The 25,829-nt window shown below is 41.5% G+C and overlaps 1 protein-coding gene across 4 annotated transcripts in view; it reads right to left on the reverse strand.

Moving 5' to 3' along the window:
* DENND2C (DENN domain containing 2C) overlaps positions 1 to 25,829 on the reverse strand; it is a 72,338-nt gene that overhangs the window by 34,207 nt on the left and 12,302 nt on the right. For all 4 annotated transcript variants that reach the window (XM_058176868.1, XM_058176866.1, XM_058176865.1 and 1 more), the window contains exons 2-4: positions 8,812 to 9,779; positions 5,096 to 5,244; positions 4,662 to 4,768 (exon numbers count right to left, since the gene is read on the reverse strand). In XM_058176868.1, the coding sequence (XP_058032851.1) occupies positions 4,662 to 4,768; positions 5,096 to 5,244; positions 8,812 to 9,611 (1,056 nt within the window). In that variant the 5' untranslated portion in view covers positions 9,612 to 9,779. The remainder of the gene's footprint in view (positions 1 to 4,661; positions 4,769 to 5,095; positions 5,245 to 8,811; positions 9,780 to 25,829) is intronic.

The raw sequence follows: 25,829 nt of genomic DNA on the forward strand, positions 1-25,829 counted from the left end.
ATGTTAGCTGTCCATTTGAGATCTTGCGATATGATAGAACCTAGAAATTTGAAGGTTTCTACTGTTGATACTGTGTTGTCAAGTATTGTGAGAGGTGGAAGTATGGAAGGGTTTTTCCTAAAGTCTACCACCATTTCTACGGTTTTGAGTGTGTTCAGTTCCAGATTGTTTTGGTTGCACCACAAGGTAGTCGTTCGACCTCTCGTCTATATGCGGATTCGTCATTGTCTCGAATGAGACCAATCACTGTTGTGTCATCTGCGAACTTCAGTAGCTTAACAGATGGATCATTGGAGATGCAGTCATTGGTATACAGAGAGAAGAGAAGTGGGGAGAGCACACAGCCTTGGGGGGCCCCTGTGCTAATTGTACAGGTATTTGATGTGATCTTGCTTAGCTTCACCTGCTGCTTCCTGTTTGTTAGGAAGCTTGTGATCCACTTACAAGCCTGTTCCGGTACCTGTAGCTGGTTTAGCTTAGTTAGGAGAATGTCTGGAATGATGGTATTGAATGCTGAACTAAAGTCTACAAAAAGGACCCTTGCATAGGTCTTTGGAGACTCAAGATGTTGTAGGATGTAGTGCAGAGTGCACTCTTTAGGCAGAAAGCAAAAACTAAAGAACATTGGACATGTGAGGCAAGTGAAGGATGGATTTAAAAAGTTTTTAATGCTTGGCAGGTTAAAAGAAGAAGACAACAGGCTAGATTGATGGACAAGATCAAACAAGCTACAGGAATGTCCCAGGGAGAATTACACGTTATTATTGCAGATAGGGCAGGATGGTTCATGCAGTCACTCCGAATTAAAACCATCTTGATTACGCCTAAAAATAACTAAATCACACAAAGAAACCAAACAACAATCAACTTTGGGGTTAAACCTTGTAAGCTGCCTGGAGTTGCCAAGAGTGAGTTAGGCGGCCATGTAAGTTTTTAAAATAAATAAATAAATACTCAAAAAACCTTGATTTAAATTACATGAAGAAAAATGGATTAGTATTGGTGTTAGTTGCAGAAGAACAATTTATACCCCCATGTCGCCCTTCTTCGTGCAAAATGGTTTTTGCCTTAAAATAGTTCTTCCTTTTAAATGGTAGCTGTCAGTACTTCATTAAACTCCTATAAAATAACACATGCTCATTCCTTTTTTAGAACAGTATACAACAGGGGTGTAAAATTTGATCGTGTCATGTGATGTATCGTGACGTTTTTTGTCTTTGCAGAGCCAGGGTGGGCGTGGCCTGCGCGTGATGCATCTGGCCCAGGGGTCGCCAGTTTAACCGGCCTGGTATAGAAAAATAGACACTAACAATAGTAGCTATTATAATTTCATCTGCCAGGGAAACATCTCCTTTTCCCCAAACCATCAAAGATATGCAATCTACTCCTATCCTCCAATTCACTACAGGTAGTCCTCGACTTACGACCACAATTAAGCCCAGAATTTATGTTGCTAAGTGAGACATTTGCCCCATTTTACTACCTTTCTTGCCACAATTGTTAAGTGAGTTATTGCAGTTGTTAAGTTACTAACTTAACAACTGCAATAACTCACTTAACAATTGTTGTTAAACGAATCTGGTTTATCCATTGACTTTGCTTGTCAGAAGGTCACAAAAGGTGATCACATGATCTGGGACATTGCAACCGTCATAAATGTGAGACAGTTGCCAACAGTCTGAATTATGATCACATGACCATGGGGATGCTACCACACTCGTGTGAGAAATGGTCATGTCACTTTTTTCAATAATGTTATAATTTTGAACGGTCACCAAATGAATCATTGTAAGTCGAGGACTACCTGTACTAAGTACGAAAAGTTAATTGGGATGGAACATTTTCATCTTTTCAGCTATTATTATATGTACCTTTGGTAAGTAGTAGGTAGGTAAGAGATATTAACCTGCTTTTGGCAGCCATATAAAAAAGCACATAACATCTAATTCCCTAAAGGTTACTAAAATCTTAACACCCAGTCAGTATGGCTAATAGTAAGAAATATTGGAAGATTTAATTAAGCAACAACAGCTACATAAGCATCACTGAAGTGTGTATACCCCTTCACATTTTGTAAATATTTAAGTATATTTTTTCACATGACAACACTGAAGAAATGACACTTGGCTACAATGTATAGTGATGAGCATGCAGCTTGTATAACAGTGTCAATGTGCTGTCCCCTCAAAATAAAGCAACACACAGCCATTAATGTCTAAACTGCTGCAACAAAATTGAGTACAACCTAAATGATAATGTCCAAATGAGGCCCAAGTAGCCATTTTCCCTCCCTGGTGTTATGTGACTTGTTAGTGGTACAAGGTCCCAGGTGCGAAGGGGGAACAGGTGTGTTAAATTCAGTGATATCACTCTCACTCTCTCATACTGGTCACTGGAAGTTCAACGTGGCATCTCATGGCAATGAACTCTCTGAGGATTGAAAAAAAAGAATTGTTGCTCTACATAAAGATGGCCTAGGCCCGTGATGGCGAACCTATGGCATGCATGCCACCTGTGGCATGCAGAGCCATTTCTGCGGGCATGCGAGCCGTCGCCCTAGGTCAGCTCCACTGTGCATGCACGTGTGCCTCCCACCGGCCAGCTGATTTTCAGGTCTCTGTCGTGCATGCAGGAGACGCACGCACATGCCCATGCCATCCCACCCCTCCCAGGAGTCTCCATGCAGTCTGTTTTGGATGCCAGGTAAGTACAGGGCTCACACAGAGGATCTGGGAGAGTGAAAAACAGGTCTCCGGAAGTCCAGAAAAAGGCCATTTCCGGCCTCCAGAGGCTTCAGTGAGGCCTGCTAGACCCAAAATGGGACACAGAGGGGGGTCGGGCATGCATGTGCAGGGGGGTTGTGCGCGCATGTGCAGGGGCATTGCATTATGGGTGTGGGCACAAGCACAAGTGCTATCTTGTGTGCATGCTTTTGGCACCCGAGGAAAAAAAGATTAGCCATCACTGGCCTAGGCTATAAGAAGATTGCCAAGATCCTGAAACTGAGCTGCAACATGGTGCCCAAGACCATACAGCAGTTTAACAGGCCTTGCCATGGTTGACCAAAGAAGTTGAGTGACCAAAGAAGTGTGTGTTGCTTTATTGTGTGTTGACTTTGGGAAATAGACATACTAGTGCCGCCAGCATTGTTGCAGAGATTGAAGGGGTGGGAGTCAGCCTGTCAGTGCTCAGACCATACGCTGCACGCTGCATCAAATTGGTCTGCAGGGCTGTCATCCCAGTAGGAAACCTCTTCTAAAGATGATGCACAAGAAAGCCCGCAATCGGTTTGGTACAGACAAGCAGACTAAGGACATGGATTTCTGGAACCGTGTCCTATGGTCTGACGAGACCAAGATAAACTTATTTGGTTCAGATAGTGTCAAGCATATGTGGCAGCAACCAGGTGAGGATTACAAAGACAAGTGTGTCTTGCCTACAGTCAAGCATGGTGGTGGGAATGTTATGGTCTGGGGCTGCATGAGTGCTGCCGGCACTGGGGAGCTATAGTTCATTGAGGGAACCATGAATGCCAACATGTATTGTGACATACTGAAGCAGAGCATGATCTCCTCCCGTCAAGACACTGGGCCGCAGGGCAGTATTCCAACATGATAACGACCTCAAACACACCTCCATAATGACCACTGCCTTGTTAAAGAAGCTGAGGGTAAAGGTGATGGCCTGGCCAAGCATGTCTCCAGACCTAATCCTTATTGAGCTTCTGTGGGGCATCCTGAAATGGAAGGTGAAGATGCACAAGGTCTCTAACATCCACCAGCTCTGTGACATCGTCAAGGAGGAGTGGAAGAGGACTCCAGTGGCAACCTTTGAAGCTCTGATGAACTCTATGCCCAAGAGGGTTAAGGCAGTGCTGGAAAATAATGGTGGCCACACAAAATATTGACACTTTGGGCCCCATTTGGACATTATCACTTAGGGGTGTACTCACTTTTGTTTGCCAGCAGTTTAGACATTAATGACTGTGTGTTGCATTATTTTGAGGGGACAGCACATTGACACTGTTATACAAGCTGCATGCTCACTACTTTACATTGTAGCCAAGTGTCATTTCTTCAGTGTTGTCACATGAAAAGATATACTTAAATATTTACAAAATGTGAGAGGGTGTTCTCACTTCTGTGATATACTGTAAGTAGGGAAGAGAAAAGAAATGGTTGGTTGGTTGAGCAAATGGCAAGCTACACTAGTATTAGGTTTGGATCACATCCATATGAATCCATTCCTGAAAAGGAAAACCTATGCCCAAACACAACTGTACAAATACTATACAATTTTCTCTTTTTAGTCCTTTTTGCTGCTGTTGTTTTGGTTTGGTTCTGTGCATGGGAGGGCAAAGTATCCTCTTCAGATTAAATAGAGACCAAACAAAGTTAAATCAGTTTAATGGGCATCCATTCTCTTAAAAGTGGGTTTACATATCTCTATGTTCTTCAGTGAACAACTGCAATGTGATGATTCACATGGGAATAAAGACAAGGCATAACAACGAGGCACCTATTTATTTATAATCACAGAGCAATGTAGACAAATAACTTCATTTTATTCAGATTTCTGCACGATAATGCCTAAACCCTGTGTAGCACCAGCACAAAGCCCAATATTTAACTAGAGAGGACAATCACTAAACGTTCATTCACCTTGGGTGGCTTGAAGGTATTTCGGGGAGGAGGCAGTTTCCAATTAGATGGGATCCTCCACAAAGGTTTCACTTTAATATCCTCATAGGGATTCTCTTTTGCAGGATCTAGAAAAAAGAATTATTTTGAAGCAGAACATGGGTAGACAAACCAACCACATATATTTGCCAATTACTATTTTTCCATATGCACAAACTGGCATCAAGTTATTACCCAGCGAGTGACAAATAGAGAAATCAAAGCAAATCCCCAAATGACTATCTTTAATTTCTAGCTTCCCAGTGGAGGAACTGTGTATATATATCAGATATCCTTGAATATATCAATACAAAAGATCAGAATGTATTCTGGAATTCTCTAGAACTGAACCGTAGCAGTTACTTTTCATTCAGAAGGCTGTTTCTTGTTTCCTTTAGATGGATCTGGAATCTTACCAATAATATCCTCATAGAGGTTGTCCTCTGACTGCGTGCAATAGAGACAGACACGTGTGGTGCCATTTAGCTCTTCATGAAGCTTTTGGTACTCGATGGCTGCTAGTCTGTTTCGATAACTTTGGATGTCCTCAAATTCAAAGGACTTTCTATAAATAAGAATAGGATATGTTATCACACATCTTAGGTGCAGACCCAAGCGCACCTATTTACCTCCTAGCTTTTTTTAAAGCAAGCTACCTAGAAATGGATGAATTTTTAAAATATACATAAATAATATATTTATCTATATAATAAATAATATGTATTTACAAAATTGTTCTTGGAATGTTTTAGAAAATAAAATCATGTGCGCAATTTTGGAAAATCTGTCTTTCTCAATCTTCCACCAGCAATGTAGAATGAAAGAGGCGAAGGAGCCATTGAAGATAATTTGACTTGATACTAAAGCAGTTTATTTAACATAGCCACACTTGAAAGTGCTTTAAGTTACATAATATAAGCCATGAAATATAGTTTGCAAACCACAAAAATGGGAGACTCACAATACTTTAAAACAGGGGTCTCCAATCTTGTCAACTTTAAGACTTGTGGACTTCAACTCCAAACTTTAAGACTTGTGGACTTCAACTCCCAGAGTTCCTCAGCCAGCAAAGCTGGCTGAGGTACTCTGGGAGTTGAAGTCCACAAGTCTTAAAGTTGACAAGGTTGGAGACTCCCTGCTTTAAAACACACCAAATTTTTATTTGGTTTTATATTTATTCTTCTAAGGAAAAAGAAGAGAACTTAGATACTAAAGTAGCTCTCTTGAATCTGATGTCCCCTAGATTGTCAATCAAATAATAGTACCACCAGCAATATTGTCTATATTCTGTATCATTTTAATGCAGGACTGAAACAGCAAAACTGAAATGATAGGACCAACCCCACAGTACAACTCCAAGACAACACATGAGGGAATCTGAAAATCAGAATTTGTTGCCTGTAAATAAATAATGACTGGGAGATATATTCTATGTAAAACCATTGGTTATACTCAGCTACTTTATGTCTCCATGTGTCTATAGGGTAGTTCTCAACTGGTTGTTTTATAACAGTTTAGAGCAGAGGTCTCCAACCTTGGTCCCTTTAAGACTTGTGGACTTCAACTCCCAGAGTCCCTCAGCCAGCAAAGCTCAACTCTGGGAGTTGAAGTCCACAAGTCTTAAAGGGACCAAGGTTGGAGACCCCTGGGTTAGAGTTATGATGATCTTGACACCTGTGCTTTATGGCCTGTAAAGTACTTCCAGCTATTGTAAAATGGTGCTCCCCATGATAAAGTGACTGCATTTTGGGTGCTTGGTAACTGAATTGCCACTATGACCGGCTGCAGCACCCTGTAGTCACATGACTGCAATTCGTAACAATTTCTGCCAGTTTGTGGTGGGTTTTGTTGGTTTCTGCCAAAAAAGGTCCATTCAGAAGACAATCCCTGTGAAAAATGTCAAAAACCTGTGTTTAGTCATATGTGCATCTGGACTTATGACCAAAATGATTTACAACCAGATTTCCAGTCCCAATTTCATTATAAACTGAGGGCTACCTGTTTTTATATTTAATACAATATTAATTGAATTGATTTAATTTTATTCAGATTATGACAAATTAAGGTAAAGAAGAAGGAGGACATGGATGAGCCTAGAGTCATTCTCATTGCAGTACTTGTAACTGGCTGGTTTGTGTTTGTCTTTTTTTTTTTTTTGGCTGGTTGATGACATGCAAGAAAAAAAAAGGAAAGAGAGGAAAGTCAGAGGAATCAGTCAATCTTTTTGCCTATCACACACTGCATATGCATAACCAAGACAGCACCGTGGGCAACAGAGACAGGATACGGATTGGCAATAGGGGCAGAAAATATCATGTCAGTATAATTTTCTGCCAATTTACAGGAACAACAGACAGCACTTTAATTCAACAGAGGGGAATAGCTCTTAGTGCATGATACAAACCGTATCAGTGATAGTGTTGCTATCATCCTTCATTTCACATGATCAAAAATGTGAAATACATCTGCAATTTCTGCAGGATGTTGGCTTTTCATGCCAACTTCCAGACACACTAATAAACTATAAATATTCCACTTTAAAATAAATTTCTGCACCAGGATAATCCACATCATGCATTAATGCTGAATATGACATACTGTATGTAAATGTCTTTATCTTTCAAAGACAGTCATATCAGGGACTGCCTACCCATTTTTAGTCTAATTTTATGATCACATAGCTTCCTCTTACATAGCAACAAATGCAATGTTTTCATTTTCAAGGCTGAAATTCTATTTTAATGTAACACTTTGCATGCCAAAGGTCAAAAAATAAAGGCACATACTACAAGGATGAATGCTAGGACACAGTTTTGCAACTACTCAAAAAACAAACAAACATTTTCTTCATTCATGTGCTCCACTCCAATGAACGAAATTATGTAATTAAATGGAAGCAATTTTCTAAATGGAAAAATGTTTTGTTTTCTCAAGAATTATCCAAACTTCCACATTAATGTTTATATGAGGAAAAATGACCCCAAGTAGAAGACTTACTGATTGACTGATTATGTGTGCTATCAAGCCAGTGTTGATTCTTAGCAATAAAATAATGATGATGATAATAATTCAGTGACACTAGACAGTTTGTAAATTGTTGAAAACATTTAAAAACAAGTAAAAATACAAGAAACACAAAACAAATAATCAAACATGGCAAAGAAAAACAAACTATATGGGAACAAGGAAAAGAAAGAAAAATGGTGTCCATCATCTTGCCAAAGTTCTGAGCAAAAAGCCACTTCTTAAGGGCCCTTCAAAATGGCAATAGAGTGAGGGGAGCAGTCAAAACTCTTTGGGGAGGGCTGATTCCAGAGAGCAGGCATGGCAATAGAGAAGGCAGACTTCTGGGGCCCTGAAAGATGACATTGTTTAATCAACAGAACCCACAATATCTCAACCCAGCCAGATCAAACCAGCTGGATAGATACAATGAGTGGTTCCTGAAGTAATTAGGATGTTTGCCATGTAGCCCTTATAGGTAGCGACCAGCACCTTCAATCATACCTGGAAGCAAATTGGCAACCAGTGCAGCTCATGAAGCAGAAGTGTTACATGAGCATAGTATACAAAATTGTCGCTACAACGTCTTACCTGTCAATGACTTCTTCAGCTTCAACCATAATAATACATGAGCAAATGATCGATACAAACTCAAGGTAAATTGCTCCAAACTCGATTGCAGAAAATACGACTTCAGCAACAGAGTGCTCAACACCTGGAATGCTCTACCTGACTCCATTGTTACATCCTCAAACCCCCACAGCTTCAACTTTAAACTGTCTACCATGGACCTCACCCTATTCCTAAGAGGTCTGTAAAGGGGGCGTGCATAAGCGCACCAGCGTGCCTACCGTCCTTGCTATCTTGTGCATGTTTGATAAATAAATAAATACATACATACATACATACATACATACATACATACATACATACATACCAAGGCTGTCCACACTGCTGTATTCTGATTATTTCAAGGGCAACCCCATATAGAGCACCACATGCATACATACATAGATTTTCTCCATGTAAATGACTTACTGCTCCAGAAAGTTGCAGTCTTAGTAATTAATTTGTACAAACAAAGCAAATTAGATTCATCCCCTACAGAAGAGGTCAAGCTGCAACCCACCTCTTAGATCTGCCTCGGATTCCTCTGCTGCCTGTTCTGCGGCCAGACTCACAGGAAGCAGTTGCAGGATAGCTCCCATTACACAGCTGTTCCAGTGGCTTCTTATTGCTGTGGTATCCATTAGCGAAGTTTGCCTGGTCCTTCTCAGAATGGTAACGGAAAGTCCTCTGCGGTTTGGGCACTGGGTTGATGGCTGGCTGCCTTTCCTGACCTTCCACATCATAATATATTGTCTCCAGGCTCTTTGCTGGAGCTACATTCAGCTCCTTCTCGGTCGAACCACAGCTTTCCCGTTTCCTTTTTAAGTCCAGTGCAACAGAAGCTTCTCCATCAAAAGGAAGAATTTCCATCTGTTTCCATAGGCCTCGTGAGGTGTAGAAATTCCCAGGGGGCAGTTTCTCCCGTGGCCATTCTGTAGTATCTGCTGCTTCAGATAAAGTGTCACTAGAAAGTTGCTCCACTGAATGGTTTCTGGAAATCTCTTGGAAATGGTGGTCATCCTCCTCCTCTTCCTCCTCGGTCACAGAGCCAAGATTAGAGTTTTCCCACAAATCTAAGCCTAAACGCTGAACATTTGCTTCTATACTCTTGTCCGGTGCAAGAGTTGATGGCTTTTCCCTGCTGTCCAGGCCATATCTGACCCCAAAATCCTTCAGTTTCTGCCTTTCTTCCTGGCAGACCCCTTTTGTCCGACCTTCCCACTGAGAAATCTTTTGCTTTATGTTCCGGCAGTGGCTACGGGACAGTGTTTGCACAGCCGTACGGGAAAAACTGGAATCTACACTCCCTGTAGGGTGCATGGCAGGCAAGCTAAACTCACAAAAGCCCCATCACAGCATGCTGCCTTTGGATATATATATATTAGAGGTTAGAGAATTTCCAAAACACAAACTCCTTTTGGTTAATTATATCCAGTTTGTGGAATGATCCAACTTTTGCAGAAAGAAGAAGGGTATCCTGATGCTATTCTGTAGAAAAAGAGACAAAGGACATTTATCAAAAGTACTAGAAGGCCCAATTAGATAATGTCACAATAAATTATTTTCCACAAGACTCGCTTATTAAAAACAAACTAAAAATTATTCTGATCTTTTCTCCTTATACCCCAGAGCAACAGACTTAGATTTGCAACTTATTCACTGATAAAAAATGTGTGACCTTTTCATTACTTTTCACTACTCTCAGTGAGAGCTAGTTTGGTGTAGTGGTTAGAGCATCAGACCAGAAACTAGGAGATCGTGAGTTCTGGTCCTACCCTAGGCACAAAGCCAGCTGAGTGACCTTGGGAGATCAACTCTCAGCCCTACAAAAGAGGTAATAGCAAATTACTTTTTGAAAACCTTGCCAAGAAAACTGCAGGAACTTGTCCAGGTAGTCTCTGAGAATTGAACACAATGGAATGGAAATATATATGTTTTTGACAGAAAAACACTTAATCTCTCTCGTGACTCAGCTGATAAAAGGAGCAAAACTTGTGGCTCAGAGATTAATACAACTGCCTAATATGCAGGCAGCCCAAGTTTGAATCCGAGTAAGGGTATGGCTAGATGATGAAAGCTAAAAGGGGTGTTGGTCTTACCTGTAGCTTAAAATATATCTATACTAGTTTCCCTTTATTTCTTTATCAGCAATATATATTTGGTATAAAATGGTTTGTCGTGAATGTGACTGCTTGAGGGCTCCTGGATTGGAGCAGAAAGGCGAAAGGGAAGCAGTATGCTCCCTCCCGCATTGGGGCAGACCAGGTGCTTCAACAGAAAAACACTTATATATTTATAATATTTATAAAAGTCCTAGTCAACAAACAAGTCCCAGCCATGAAAATTGACACCGGACCCAGGATAACACACAACGCCACCACCAATCACCCTCACCAGAATAAAACCCAAACCCATCCCACAGACGAAACACAACCACCATCCAGAAGCCAGATCATGCTGGCACCACCGGATGCTGCGCCCCCTTCCGATCCCCACAAAAAGCAAACTGACATATGCCATGAACACATGACAAGAGCTCAAACTCAGAGCCAAACCTAAACCCGGGATGCTGCATCACAGCCATCTGCTCAGGACATTACATCACAGAACCAACAGGCCACAACACCAAAGCTCAGGACGTTACAGCACAACCTACCATCCAGGATGTTACAGCACAAGACTCAGGAGGTCACATTCCCAGAACTCAGGATGTTTCCACACAACCCATTACCACCACAGGAGGTCATATTCCCAGAACTCAGGACGTTTCCACACAGCCCATTACCACTATAGGAGGTCACATTCCCAGAACTCAGGACGTTTCCATACAGCCCATTACCCAGGTCGTTACAACAGAAAAGACTAATGGGCACACAACTAGGACCACACCCACACAGGATGCTATGAAACAGCTGACTAATCTGTAAACACCCACTCCATCTACCAATCAAGATGCACCACACAGCCAACCAACCCGCTTACAGCAACCAAGTCAACACTCCCCACTTCCCCACCAGTATTTACAGAGACGGCAGCTCCGACCATGCTTTGCTCGCACAAGCACAAAGCCGAAAACACCAGCCTGAAGATGATGAGTGAGACCTCGTCAAAACGTCGCCAAGATACTCTCAACCTTACACAGGAAAAGACCCGAATACACCAAGACCTACATACCTATACTCGTGAAAACCTACGAAAATAAATAAATACACACACACACACACACACACACACACACACACACACTTGACAGAAGTTTATTTTATTTATTTATTTTTATTTATCAAACTTCTATACCGCCCTTCTCCCGAAGGACTCAGGGCGGTGTACAGCCTTCATTTAAAACAATTAATATACATATTAAAATAACCATTAAAAAACTTATTCAATAAAAGGCCAAATTAAAACCGTCGATTGACCATAAAAATACCCAATAAAATTACCATTAAAAGTTTAAAATTTAAATTTAGAATTTAAAAAGTCAGGCCAGTCCTGCTTGTATAAATAAATAAGTTTTCAGTTCCCGTAGTTGCAAGTTGCAAGTAATACAAGCATTTTAGCAACTGAATTTGTATGATGCACAGTCAACTGATTCACAAAGATACATTTTTAAGAATACCTCATTAGATATTCTTAACACGTTCTGTATTTGTGATACTATTAAAACAGTGCTAAAAGAAAAAGAAGCCCAATGCCGTCATGTCTGTGTGAGAATTGGCTTTATATCAACCTACAACCTCTCTCCCAAATCTTGAAATTTTGCACCTGGATGAAGTCAAGAATATAGATAAGAAAATCTGATCTAGACAAGCTCAGCTATAGCTGAATGGCTCATTTAGCCCATACACTGAAAGTTCCTCACCTTGTAGAGTTGAGCATCAAATTTGAGAACAAAATAAAAGGTAGAACCTCAGTTACTACTACGTACTACTGTCTTGGACATTCGAACAGTAGCTGCAGAAAGATTACCCAGTTAAAATCAAAACGCTTCAAAAGCACAAGTCATAGGATTGGAAGCTCATAGCTATTAGATTTGAAGCTGATAGAGACCTGAATTAATCTCAGGGTGATGTCTAGGTCTTGCAAACTGGGCTCTTCCCAGTATCAACCAGATCTCCAAGCTAATTTATGGCCTCAAGGTATGACTCTGAATAAAGAATAATACAAGTACAGAGGAAAGGCTTTACTGCTTCACTGTGCAATTTCTACCACCTATGCTGATCAGCTGTTAGACTGGCTCTCTTTGAATTCACCCACACAAAACATTTATACAAAGTGAGGAGTGAGACTGACAGATGGCTAAACCCATCAGCCTACCTATCTGCCAGAACTTGTCTCTTGCCCTACTCCAGCCCTATTCTACGTGAAGGAAAATGATTGATGGGTGCTCAGTCAGTAATGCTATGCAGGCAGGAAAGGAAATAAAATCAGGGAAATGCCTTCCCTTAAAATGCCCTGAACCCTTCAAATGAAGACTCCACCATTTGATGGCAGAGCAGAATAAGCAGAATAGGAATTTGAAATAAAAGCAGCAGATGTTATGCTGATATGTTTTCTGCTGCTTGTCATAGGCTGTTTGATAGTTTTTTATGCAGCAGAAGCCCTTTGTTCACAAAACCAATATGAGATATTGGCACAATAAGTATAATCACACAGTGCCCTTACATTCTGACACATTCCAAAGCACCATTTTGGAATTATATCTGAAGCACTGCTCAGTTTCAAAATTTACCCATTTTATGGTTTGCTACATGAGCTAACCAGCAGCTGACAAAAGTCATTGCCACCACTCTTTCTACTTGCTGAGATCCTAAGCTGCTATAACTGAAGAGGGAACTTCACTCTTGAAGTTTCCAGAAGATAAAAGATGGCCACAGTTTTCTCTGACAAAGTCCAGCTCTGTGACAGCTTCATCCCAAATTACACTTATTTTTTTTCCTTTTAAGAAAAAAAAGGATTATTTTAATCCCTGTGAATCTTAACATACTTATTTTGTTCCTTGATGCTCCCTTCCAAATAGATAAAAAGTGCCCTACTTATTTTGGCTTTTGATGACATCACTGCATACATCCTCTGCGGTCTTTAAAGCAGGGGTCTCCAACCTTGGTCCCTTTAAGACTTGTGAACTTCAACTCCCAGAGTCCCTCAGCCAGCAAAGCTGGCTGAGGAACTCTGGGAGCTGAAGTCCACAAGTCTTAAAGGGACCAAGGTTAGAGACCCCTGCTTTAGAGGGCCAAAAATGTGCTGAAGCTAGCCCTTGCATGCAAAAACTTGCGAACACCAGATATAGTTGGATACTGAGATGAGGTTTCCAAATAGAAAAATCCTGTATGGATGGCATTAATCTAACCCTTATCTGACATATGGGTCCTCGGTGATAGAAAATACTGTCAAATTAGTAAAGAACTTCTTGACCTCTAGCCCCTAAAGACACCCCAGGCCTGCCCCAAATATCACTGCCATAATCCATAGAGGTCCCACACAATTTCCTATGAACAGTTCAGACTCTCTTCTCTAGCATTAAGAACTGGAATAAGAATTAAGTATAACGAAACCTGTCTGGAAACAACATGGATATGAATCTAATCTACCCTGTTCTACATTCCTTTTGTCTATATTCCTCCTGTCTTGATATAGAGCAGCAACAAGGCCATTCTTCCGAGTAGGAGACTGGTATCAAGGGCTAATGATTTTCAAAAAATCCATGGAAATTTTGGAAATCAAAGAAGGATACAGTAGTCTAACGTCCAGGGGTAGAAATCATCTCACAAAATGTGAAAAATTCCTAACTCACAATGCAAGATTCTCATACAAAGAGGAAAAGAAAGTAGTGCTGCCTGTATGATTCAGATCTTTATGGTGATTCTTTCCCTCAATGCTTCCCTGTCATTTCTATTTTCAACGGCAGACTAACTCCTACTTCAACCCACATATTTAGCTAATTGTGGGAATCTTTTTTGAGGCTTTTTTGATCTACCTTGCACAGCAGGTGTCATATGATTGTTACATCCACTAAGAGACTGATTCCGCTCACACAACTTATGGTTTAATCAACTCTGTTTCTGGACTAGTACAGCATACTGAACTACAAATTAATCACATTAGACTAAATAAATGGCTCTGTTTGTTGTAAAATCCATCCATTGTGGCCACTTCAATAGTATGTAAATATAAACCCAGGCAATCAGGTTAATTCAATACCTGTGGGTGGTAGAAATAACCACATAAAGTAGAAGAAGATGATGGCAAACCACTGCTGAAAAACCTTGCCAAAAAACTTGTCAAGGTGGTCTCTGAGAATCTTCCAGTCAATATTTTTTTTTTAAAGAAATGATATGAACAGGACTTTTTCATGAAACAAAATCATGGAAGGTCGAACTTTTTGAACACTGGTATTTAAAAAAGAACTATTGTAGAATCTTCTACATTGGAAAAATTAAATTACTGCTGAAGTTTTTGTTTTAACATGATGAAATAGCATGCACCCAAATTTAAGACAGCTCTAAACAAAAATAAAGCTTTATTATATACAGTATCTTTGTAAAGTGCCAAAGGTCAGCTTTTGGTTCTCATCGCCTTTTCAGTGGATCCCTTCCACATTTTCTTCTGACCAATGACAACATTGGATACAGGCAATATTAGCCCAAATCAGTCTAATGGCATGTCTTGTTTTTAAAGGAAGACCAAATCTACTATTTTTACTACAACAGGGTAGCAGTGACTCTGCCTAGATATTCACTGCCTCCCAAAAAGCTATTTCTTTATTTTTCAAAGCAAAATTCTCTATATTTCTTTAGTATGTTGCTCCTGAAATCTGATAAAATTTTCAAATCTGATCATATCCCAATCTATCTCAGGAGAAATACTGGCTATTCTTGTTCAAGGCACAACCCTTCATGAGCCTCCACACCCAATGGAAAGAATAGAATACTACTATTTGAACTTGCATAGGCTTGCAAACCAGGTAACTGTGTCTATCATCAAAAGAGGTGAATTTTGTCCTGATAAGGTCTACTATCCTGTTCCGGTAAGGCGCCTGGTGGACAGAATATCTCCCAGTCTTCAATGGAGAGTTGTGGCTATGACTAGCAAGCTGTTGTCTGCCCAAAACACTGACAGAAAAGCCCTACAGAATGACAGTTATCATAGACCCCTGTTTAATTGCCTCATCCACAACTTTTTTATTATTATCAAAAACAGAATCAAAGGCCATCCTCCTCTAACCTAGATGCTGTAACTGGAAACTGGATTAAAGAGTTACAGGATACCAGCTGAACATGGCCACATTCAGAACTCCAGAATGTCAGGGTCTCTGACAGCATTTAAGTTCTCCAATTAGAGAGACAGAAGTTCTAACTGAAGCCACCCTCAACAGAACTGACTTAACAATTACAAACAGAAATAGTCTTATGAAAGTTTTAGGAAACCTTTAACATTCAGTGACCTTATAAAATAGAATGAGCAATCCACAAACCTAAGTGTGACTGTCTCAAAACAAGCAGGGCAAAAGTGGTTTTAATCGAGTTTTGTAAGTGCAAAAAAGTTTAAGGGGCAAAGCTGGCACTTATTTCCTCCATTAATCTGTTGAAATCATTTTTTAAAAAAACTTTTCATGGGCAACATGAAAACTTCCAAAACCAGACAAAACAGTTTGATTTGATTTGATTCCTAGTGATAGTATGATGACCTACACTTTCCTATGCTCCTTGGAACTGAGTTAAGGTAAAGGTAAAGATTCCCCTTGCACATATGTGCTAGTCGTTCCTGACTCTAGGGGGTGATGCTCATCTCCGTTTCAAAGCCAAAGAGCCAGCGCTGTCTGAAGACGTCTCCGTGGTCATGTGGCCAGCATGACTAAATGCCAAAAGTGCATGGAATGCTGTTACCTTCCCCACCAAAGATGGTCCCTATTTTTCTACTTGCATTTTTTACGTGCTTTTGAACTGCTAGGTTGGCAGAAGCTGGGACAAGTAACGGGAGCTTACCCCGTTACGCGGCACTAGGGATTCAAACCACTGAACTGCCAACCTTTTGATTGACAAGCTCGGCATCTTAGCTACTGAGCCACCATGTTCCATGGAACTGAGTTATCCCATAGTTATTTACCCCGCAGAATTTAACCCCTGATTCAGTATCTAATATAGAGACCCAAAGTATTTACAAATCAAATAGTATTGATCCTGGCTGCAAAGAAATGTTCAATCCACTGTTTTTTCTCCATGGAATATATATATATTCCATGCAGAAAACCAGTGGAAAAAAGACAATTCTTCCACTGTGGTTAATTGATGATGTCTGAAGACAGCAAAATAAAACACATGAAGACACATATTGAACCTCCCTTTGGCTACCAGTAAGTAGCATTTTTTGCAAGAATAGCTAGATCACAATGTGAATTAAATCTCAGACTTTAGAAATAATTTAATGCATTTTACCTATTTACAATTTCTTAAATTGTCTTTATGTCCTCCCAATTTCATTTTTAAAAAGTAATCAATAGTTGCTACTAAAGAATACAGGTAGTCCTCAACTTATGATCACAACTGAGGCCAAAATTTATGCTGGTAAGTGGAACATTCGTTAAGTGAGTTTTGTCCCATTTTATGACCTTTCTTGCCACTCTTGTTAAGGAATCACTGCAGTTGTAAAATTAGTAATTCAGCTGTTAAGTGAATCTGCTGTCCCCACTGACTTTGCTTGTCAGAAGGTCACAAAAGGTGATCAGGTGACTGCAACCATAATAAATATAAGTCAGTTGCCAAGCATTTTAATTTGGGTCATATGACCATGGAGATGCTGCAACTGTCATAAATGTGAAAAAGGGTCATAAGTCATATTTTTCACTGCCATTGGAACTTTGAATGGTCACTAGATGAACTGTTGTAAGTGGAGGACTACCTGTAATATGGTAATCATTTGTTAACTGAACTCATTTAGTTTACATGAATTTATATAATACACTAAACAGTAAACTGCAATTGCTGAAATTGCTCAACACACTGAGCAACAAGTGAGCGAGTCACATTTGTCCCTAACATATTATTATGCACACAGACTCCATGTCACATTATCTGATGATTAAAATTGTCTCAACCACATTCATTATAAACTTTCTCACCTCTTCTTGCTGTGCTCCCACAACATCCTTAAATAAGCCTCGTTTAACTATGGTTTTACCAAATAAAAAAACATCTGGCTTCTTCCCACACATTAACAAACATCTGGTTTCTTCCCACACATTAACAAATAAATCACATTTGCTGGATTCACATAACATATTATAACAAACTTTGTTTATTTCTATGCATGGTATGTGAGCCCAGCCTCTCCCTCCTTCCCTCCCTCTGAATTTTTTTTAAAAAGACCATTGGCTTCCAGTCTTGATATCTCTAAATACCATGTTTCCCAACCTGGGCAACATTTATTTATTTATTTAGTTAGTTTATTTGTCACAACAGTATATATAACATAAGCATGAAATAACTATACGGTATATAAGCATAAATATAGTGGACTTCAACTCCCAGAATTCCAAGCAAAGCTGTCTGGGGAATTCTGGGAATTGAAGTCCACACATCTTCAAGCTGCCATGGTTGAGAAACACGGTCTAAATACATTAAACACACATTTATTCTATGGTGTTACAACAAGCAAATTTCCTACTCTTTGAAATTTGGTTGACTATTGAACATCAGTAATTTGGCATGCGAAAAATAGGAGGCTTAGGGGTTTTTTAATTAGTTGTTTTAGCAGATTTTTTAAGGGGAGTTTTAGAGGGGATTTTAAGGGTTGGGAGGGGAGGAGGGATTTGACGGGTAGGGGAGAGAACCCGTCGGGGAGGGATCCAGCCCCTGTGCTTGTTCGCGACATTATTACATCTGGTCTGAAGGCAGGGGGGGAGGGTTCTGTTCCAGGACTAGAGGGCTGTTCAATCGGTACGGTAAGTGGGAGAGGCAGATATGGCGGAGGGCGTGTCGAGTGTTGGGAGCCCGTGCCCGATGTTTGAACGTGATCACGTGCTCCGCCCCCTCAGTCCCTACCCATTCCTCACGCGGCCATGATCCTCAGAGCCTGGATCTTCGATTGATGTTATGTAATGCCCGGTCCGTGGCTAATAAAGCCCCTGATTTGCGATCTTATTCAGGGGAGTCCGCGGACCTTATGGGCATTACGGAGACCTGTTGGGTCCGGAGGGGGTTCCCCTCGTTGAGCTGTGCCCTCAGGTTTCCGAGCATTTCATCAGCCGAGGCCCAAGGTAGGGGTGGGGGTGGCGGTTGTCATTAAGGAAGATCTAGAGCTGAGGAGGCCACTGTTCCTCAGATTGCGGTTGTGAATCCCTCTATGTGAGGTGGGGCCTTAGGAATCAGTTGGGCTTGTTGATCGCGTACCTGGCTCCTTGCTGCGTGACCACAGCCCTGCCCGAGCTGTTGGAGGTACTTGCCTCTGTGGCGCGTGAGAACCCCAGACTTATAGTCATGGGGGATTTCAACTTGCCATCGGCTGGCTTGCTATCGACTGCAGCTCGGGAGTTCCAGGTTTCCATGACGGCCTTGGACCTGATTCGGGTAAATGATGGCCCCACGCACATGGGGGGAGGCACACTGGACCTGATTTATATCTCTGGACAGTGGTTAAATGATCTGGAACTAGATGATTTAGTAACAGAACCGATGTCATGGTCCGATCATTTTCTCCTTCGACTAGACTTCCGAACCGCCATCCACCATCGCAGGGAGACGGAACCTATACGGTGGTTCCGTCCCAGGCGCCTGATGGACCCTGAGAGGTTCCTGACGGAGCTTGGGCCATTCCCTGAGGATCTGGCCCACGGCACGACTGAGGAACTAGTCGCGGCCTGGGAGCGGGCCGCGGCTGGGGCCTTGGACCGTGTCGTGCCTTTGCGATCTCTGACCCGGCGCAGATCTCGTCTGGCCCCTTGGTTCTCCGAGGGGCTGAGGGAGATGAAACGCCGGAGAAGACGTCTAGAGAGCACCTGGAGGTCCAGTCGTTCCGAAGCTGATCGGACACTAGTTAGGTCCTATTCTAGGACCTACCTAGTGGCAATGAGGGAGGTGAGGCACTCATACGCCTCCACCCTCATTGCGTCGGCAGATAACTGCCCGGCCGCCCTGTTTCGGGTGACCCGCTCCCTCCTTCATCAGGAGGTGCGGGATGACCCGTTGCAGGGACGTGCCAAGGAGTTTAGTGGTTATCTATACGATAAAATCGCTCAGCTCCGGGATGGTCTGGACCGAAATTGGGACGATCCAGGCGAGGGAGAGGAGACACGTCTTGTTGAGTCCATTTGGGATGAGTTTGACCCTGTGGCTCCCGAGGACGTGGACAGGTTGTTGGGGAGGCTTCACGCCACTACATGTTTACTGGACCCGTGTCCTTCCTGGTTGGTACTGGCCACTCAGGAGGTGACACGAGGCTGGCTCCAGGGGATTATCAACGCTTCTTTGTTGGAAGGGGTTTTCCCTGCCGCCTTGAAAGAGGCGGTGGTGAGACCCCTCCTCAAGAAGCCTTCCCTGGACCCAGCTATTTTGGGTAATTATCGTCCAGTCTCCAACCTTCGCTTTGTTGTGAAGGTTGTAGAGAGTGCTGTGGCGCGACAGCTACCCCAATACCTGGATGAAGCCGTCTATCTAGACCCGTTCCAGTCCGGCTTCCAACCCGGATACAGCACGGAAACAGCTTTGGTCGCATTGGTGGATGATCTCTGGCGGGCCAGGGACAGGGGGTACTCCTCTGCCCTGGTCCTATTAGTCTCTCAGCGGCTTTTGATACCATCGACCATGGTATCTTGCTGCGCCGGTTGGGGGGATTGGGAGTGGGAGGCACCGTGTATTGGTGGTTCTCCTCCTATCTCTCTGACCGGTCACAGACGGTGTTGACAGGGGGGCAGAGGTCGACCACGAGGGACCTCACTTGTGGGGTGCCACAGGGGTCGATTCTCTCGCCCCTTCTGTTCAACATCTATATGAAGCCGTTGGGTGAGATCATCAGTGGCTTTGGGGTGAGATACCAGCTGTACGCTGATGACACCCAGCTGTACTTTTCCACCCCAGGCCACCCCAATGAAGCTGTTGAAGTGCTGTCCCGATGCGTGGAAGCCGTACGGGTCTGGATGGGGAGAAACAGGCTCAAGCTTAATCCCTCCAAGACGGAGTGGCTGTGGATGCCGGCACCCCGATTCAGTCAGCTGCAGCCGCGGCTGACTGTTGGAGGCGAGTTATTGGCCCCAAAGGATAGGGTGCGCAACTTAGGTGTCCTCCTGGATGAACGGCTGTCATTTGAAGATCATTTGACGGCCGTCTCCAGGGGGGCCTTCCACCAGGTTCGCCTGGTTCGGCAGTTGCGCCCCTTCCTGATCGGGATGCCTTGTGCACGGTCACTCATGCACTCGTTACCTCTCGCTTGGATTATTGTAATGCTCTCTACATGGGGCTCCCCTTGAAGTGCACTCGGAGGCTTCAGTTAGTCCAGAATGCAGCTGCGCGGGTGATAGAGGGAGCTCCGCGTAGCTCCCATATAACACCGCTCCTGCGCAGACTGCACTGGCTACCTGTGGCCTTTCGAGTGCACTTTAAGGTTTTGGTTACTACCTTTAAAGCGCTCCATGGCTTAGGGCCTGGGTACTTACAGGACCGCCTGCTGTTACCACATGCCTCCCACCGACCCGTACGCTCTCACAGAGAGGGACTTCTCAGGGTGCCGTCCGCCAAGCAATGTCGGCTGGCGGCCCCCAGGGGAAGGTCCTTCTCTGTGGGGGCTCCCACACTCTGGAACGAACTTCCCCCGGGTTTACGCCAAATACCTGACTTTCGGACATTCCGTCGTGAACTGAAGACACATCTTTTTATTCGCGCGGGGCTGGCTTAAATTGAATTTTATTAAATTTTAAATTTTATTAACTAATTTTAAATGGGGTTTTTAGTTCATTGTATACTTTTCAGGCCAATTTTAAAATAAGTTTTTAATTTCATTTTAAATTGTATATTGTACTATCTGTTTTATTTTTGCCTGTACACCGCCCTGAGTCCTTCGGGAGAAGGGCGGTATAAAAATCAAATAAATAAATAAATAAATAAATAAAAAATAAATAAAATAAATAAAAAAAGACATGCTTTTTTTAAAAAAATCTTCTGAGACTGTTCCAGAGATGGATTTCTATTTATTTTTAAAAATTCCCCTTGCAGCATTGCTAGGATTAAAAAAGAAAGCACCTTTCCTGATCTCTTTGCGAAGAGAGGGCTGCTGGAAAGTGTTAATACCACGTGACAGGCATTTTTTCTAACCTCTTTCCAACACTGCAAGCCAAAACACATTTTAAATGTTTTCCATTCCAAATTCCCAACAGGGATTAATTTAATTTCCTGAAGCCAGGAGTTCCAAAACTATAGAATTGCCAGATGATTCAATATCACTGCTCCCCTCATTGCTAGGTCAAGCCCACCCAGAGAAAGTATTTTTGCCTGCGTAAACTAGGACTGCTGCAATACAACGGCATCAACCATCACAGTACAAATTGCCTCATGGGATTTGATCGTATCTGAAGAAGCCTGCTGATTTAATAGATTGTTTTCTTGTGACCAGGTGAGATTCCTAAATCACTGGTGATATTCCCCATCTAAGTACTGCCTGGGGTCTTCTTAAATATTTGAGATAAGAAATTTTTTCCTACTATTTGAGACACATCAATAAAAACAAAGTTAAATGTTTTGATACCTCCTTCAGAAGTTCGGTTCCACAGGGAGACCCTATATACTAATTTCAAATTATTTATATCAACCAGTCAGCTTAGCTGGCTGGGGAATTCTGGGAGTTGTAGTCCACATGTCTTAAAGTTGCTAAAGTTGAAAAACAGTTTTATATAAAGTAATTCTGAATTTGAAGGGCTTTCCAAAGGCATGTGTCTATCTTTTATTATTATTATTATTATTATTATTATTATTATTATTATTATTTATTCACATTTTTATACCGCCCTTCTCCGAAGACTCAGGGCGGTGTACAGCAAATAAAACGACAATAATCCAAAACCATTTAAAATATCATAACAAAGTTAAAAATCTAATTAGACTGCTGTATACTTAAAACTATTAGGTAAAAATAGAAAAGATAAAAAACCCTGTTAAGAAACCCGCTAAAATCCCCAAATATTAAAATCAATCAATCAGGCCAGCCCCGCTTGGTGAAAAAAGAAAGTCTTGAGCTCGCGTTTAAATGTCCTAAGATCAGGGAGAAGACGGAGTCCCACCGGCAGCTCGTTCCACAGAGCCAGGCCCCCCACAGAGAACGCTCTTCCCCTGGGGGCCTTCTTATTCTTTTCCTAACCATAGTCTTTTATAACAGAAACATTATTCATAATATATGTAGTGCAAGTGAATACCTCTGTCTTGATAGTAATAGAACAATTACACAAATATATGTACTATAAAATAGCAAAATATAGAGTAATCAGAACAATTTATATAAATTCAGGGGTTCACCACATATCCCTAAAACCTCTTCCCATTATAAAATGAATGTTTCATTAGAATCAGATATGAGCAGGAAACATTCTATCAATTTGTAATAATTTTAAGTTATGTCCACTGTGGTTCTTCAATGTTGATGTACCAAAACTATCCATTACTGCCTGGGCTGGTGTAGGCAAAATAGAGAGTAAAACCTGAAGAGAATTTTGACAGTATTCCTTCTTTGCCTTCTAAAGCATGATGGGGTTTCCACAAACCCTTCCTTGACCTCTAGTTTGGGAACTTCCGATCTATTTACCTTATAGATCTGGCTAGCCCGGAACATCAAACTCTATTTGTGATTTAAATCAGGCCATTTTTGCCAGACTTTGGAAGAAGCACAAAGAAGAGCAACTAAGATGATTTAGGGCCTGGAGACAAAAACATATCAAAAACAGTTGCAGGAATTGGATATGGCCAGTCTAGAGAAAAGAAAGACTAGGGATGACATGATATTCCAGTATTGAGGGGCTGCCACAAAGAAGAGAGGGTCAACTTATTTTGCAAAGCACCAGAAGGCAAGAGAAGAAATAATGGATGGAAACTAATCAAGGAGAGAAGCAACCTGGAATTAAGGAGAAACTTCTTAACAGTGCAGACAATTAACCATTGTTCTCACGGCGTCTGACACAACTGTGGCTGAGCTAGCCGAGACAGTGGAACAGCTTTGCCTTCAGAACTTGTGGCGCTTCATCACTGTAGGTTTTTAGGAAAAGACTGGATAATCATCTGTCTGAAATGGAATGGAATAGGGTCTCCTGATTGAGCAGTGGATGGACTAGAACAGTGGTCACCAACTGGTGGTCCATGAGAAAATTTTGATGGTCTGCAGAAAAATTACTTGCATTTTTATATTGCACTAAATACTATTTATCTTTTTAAAAAATTCATATTAGTGGTCCGCAGGATTTAAAATTATGAATTTAGTGGTCCCTGAGGTCCGAAAGGTTGGTGACCCCTAGACTAGAAGACCTCCAAGGTCCCTTCTAGCTCTATTCTGATTGATATTTGCTCCAAGGCCATTCATTAGAGGGCATTCAAGAAACAAATCCTCTAGCAAAGCAATAGCTTTCCTGTTTAGAGATGGCTGATGCCAAGTCTTACTAACTTTTGATGTTAATTTGAGACCCCCATATCTACTCAGGCTTTGTATTAAATGCTGCTATTTAGTGTGGTTTTCCCTTATTAGTCTAGGGTTTTTAAAAATAATTTTACATAGTTTTATTAGTTTGTATAGCCGCACATAACTTCATAACTACAAACTTATTTGTATAATTTATAAAGAAATAAATACTCAATTCTAGTGTGACTCACTGAAAAATTCTCAAAGTGGGGGGAGGGGGGGTATCAATCAAGAAGAGCATTCTGCTGAAACATATGCTGCCAATGTGGAATCCTATCCAAAAGATGGATGAGTCAAAAAACAAAAATGTTGGCTCCAGCTGTTTCCAAATCATGAAACAATTCTGCCAGCACAGGCAAGAATGAGAACCAAACAGATTTTCTGAAACGATTCTTAAAAACTTCAAGTGTCAAGAATTGCTAAACAAATAAATTGCCTAAATTGCAAGTTAGATTAAACACTCATTCTTGAAAATTGTGCCTCAATTCATCTTGGGCTATACTTACTATAATCTGATAGCTAGAAGGATATAATGTTGGCACCCCTTCAATTAATGGGATATGAATTGGAATAGATTTCTTGTGGTTGTGATCTATTTTTCTGCAGAAGGTTCCTCTCAGACACACGAGGGAGCATATTAGCTTATAGTAAAAGGGAAGAAAGAGACAATGAAACTTGTTCAAACAGAATTCATCATTTGGAAATCTCAGCTATTAATCCATCTGATGTTTTAGTTCTCCATTTGAATCCCCAAAAACCAAATCTATACACACAAATGTCATGCTGTGCCCAGAAGATCACCTGACCAAGTTATCTTTTAAAATAGGACTGTGCAAATGCCTTTACGAGGCACTTCAGAGTGCACAGAAATGGGTAAAGGCACATCTTTCTGAATTGTTAAATTAACCACATTTTTTCCAGACTTGTGAAGCTGCTTCGGATGTTATTCCTTACTGTCTCTGCTTGCACGTTCTTTTCAGTCTGCTGGAAACGACGTAAAGTAATTGTGTACACACACGTGCATGCAGAAATACCGGAGTGCACCAGTTTAAAAAATACTTTGCACAGGCCCCTACATGTTCTGAAATAGTTCTTCTGAAGGATTGCCCAGCTGAAGGTATATGCTGACATGGCACTAGTATTGTTTCAGAACAAGAAACTGGCTGAATGAAGACTGTTGTGCTAAGAAAACCAAAGAAGCAATCAGGTATAAAACTTGGCTTTGTAGCAATGCAAGCAAAAACACATCCATGTTGCTATTTCTTAAGCTTTCTAACACCAGACAATCTGTGATTGTTGGGGAAACACAGCACCCCTTTCCTCTGTTTTCAATAAAGAGAGCTGGGCTTTAAAAAAAAAAATCAAACCAAACCAAAATAACATCCCAACTTAATACAACTATGTACAAAAACGTGGGATATCTTTATTTTGTCTGATTTAAATTTATTCTAACTTGAAAATGGTGAATCTATTGTATTTATGTTACAAAGCATTCCACTTAATAATAGTTCAGGAGTATTTTCCTTGGGTTACTAAATGTCAAAGAAAATATTCCAGACAGTATGTTCTTTGGGGCTTGGAGAGCCAACTCAAACTTCTTGGGCAATTAGATTAGGTGGCGCTTCTTCACAGCAGAGAAGAAACTTGAGAGTACAGCAGGAGATCCATCCAGCATTGAGGGCCCCCAGTATGCCTAGAGAAAATTAAGTGGACATAGATTTTTAGCCAATAGTAAGCGCCCCAATAGAATGTCCTCACTTGAGGCAGAACTAACCCTTGGATGTCTTTCTGCTTTCCCATGAGGGTCCAGGATTGGGTTTTGTGCCTTAACCTCCCTCAGATTAGGATAAACATATTTTCCCTCTGGTAATATGAATAGGAAAGGATTTAAAG

The sequence above is a fragment of the Ahaetulla prasina genome, chromosome 3 (genome assembly GCF_028640845.1).
Source record: "Ahaetulla prasina isolate Xishuangbanna chromosome 3, ASM2864084v1, whole genome shotgun sequence".
NCBI classification, from domain to species: Eukaryota; Metazoa; Chordata; class Lepidosauria; order Squamata; family Colubridae; genus Ahaetulla; species Ahaetulla prasina.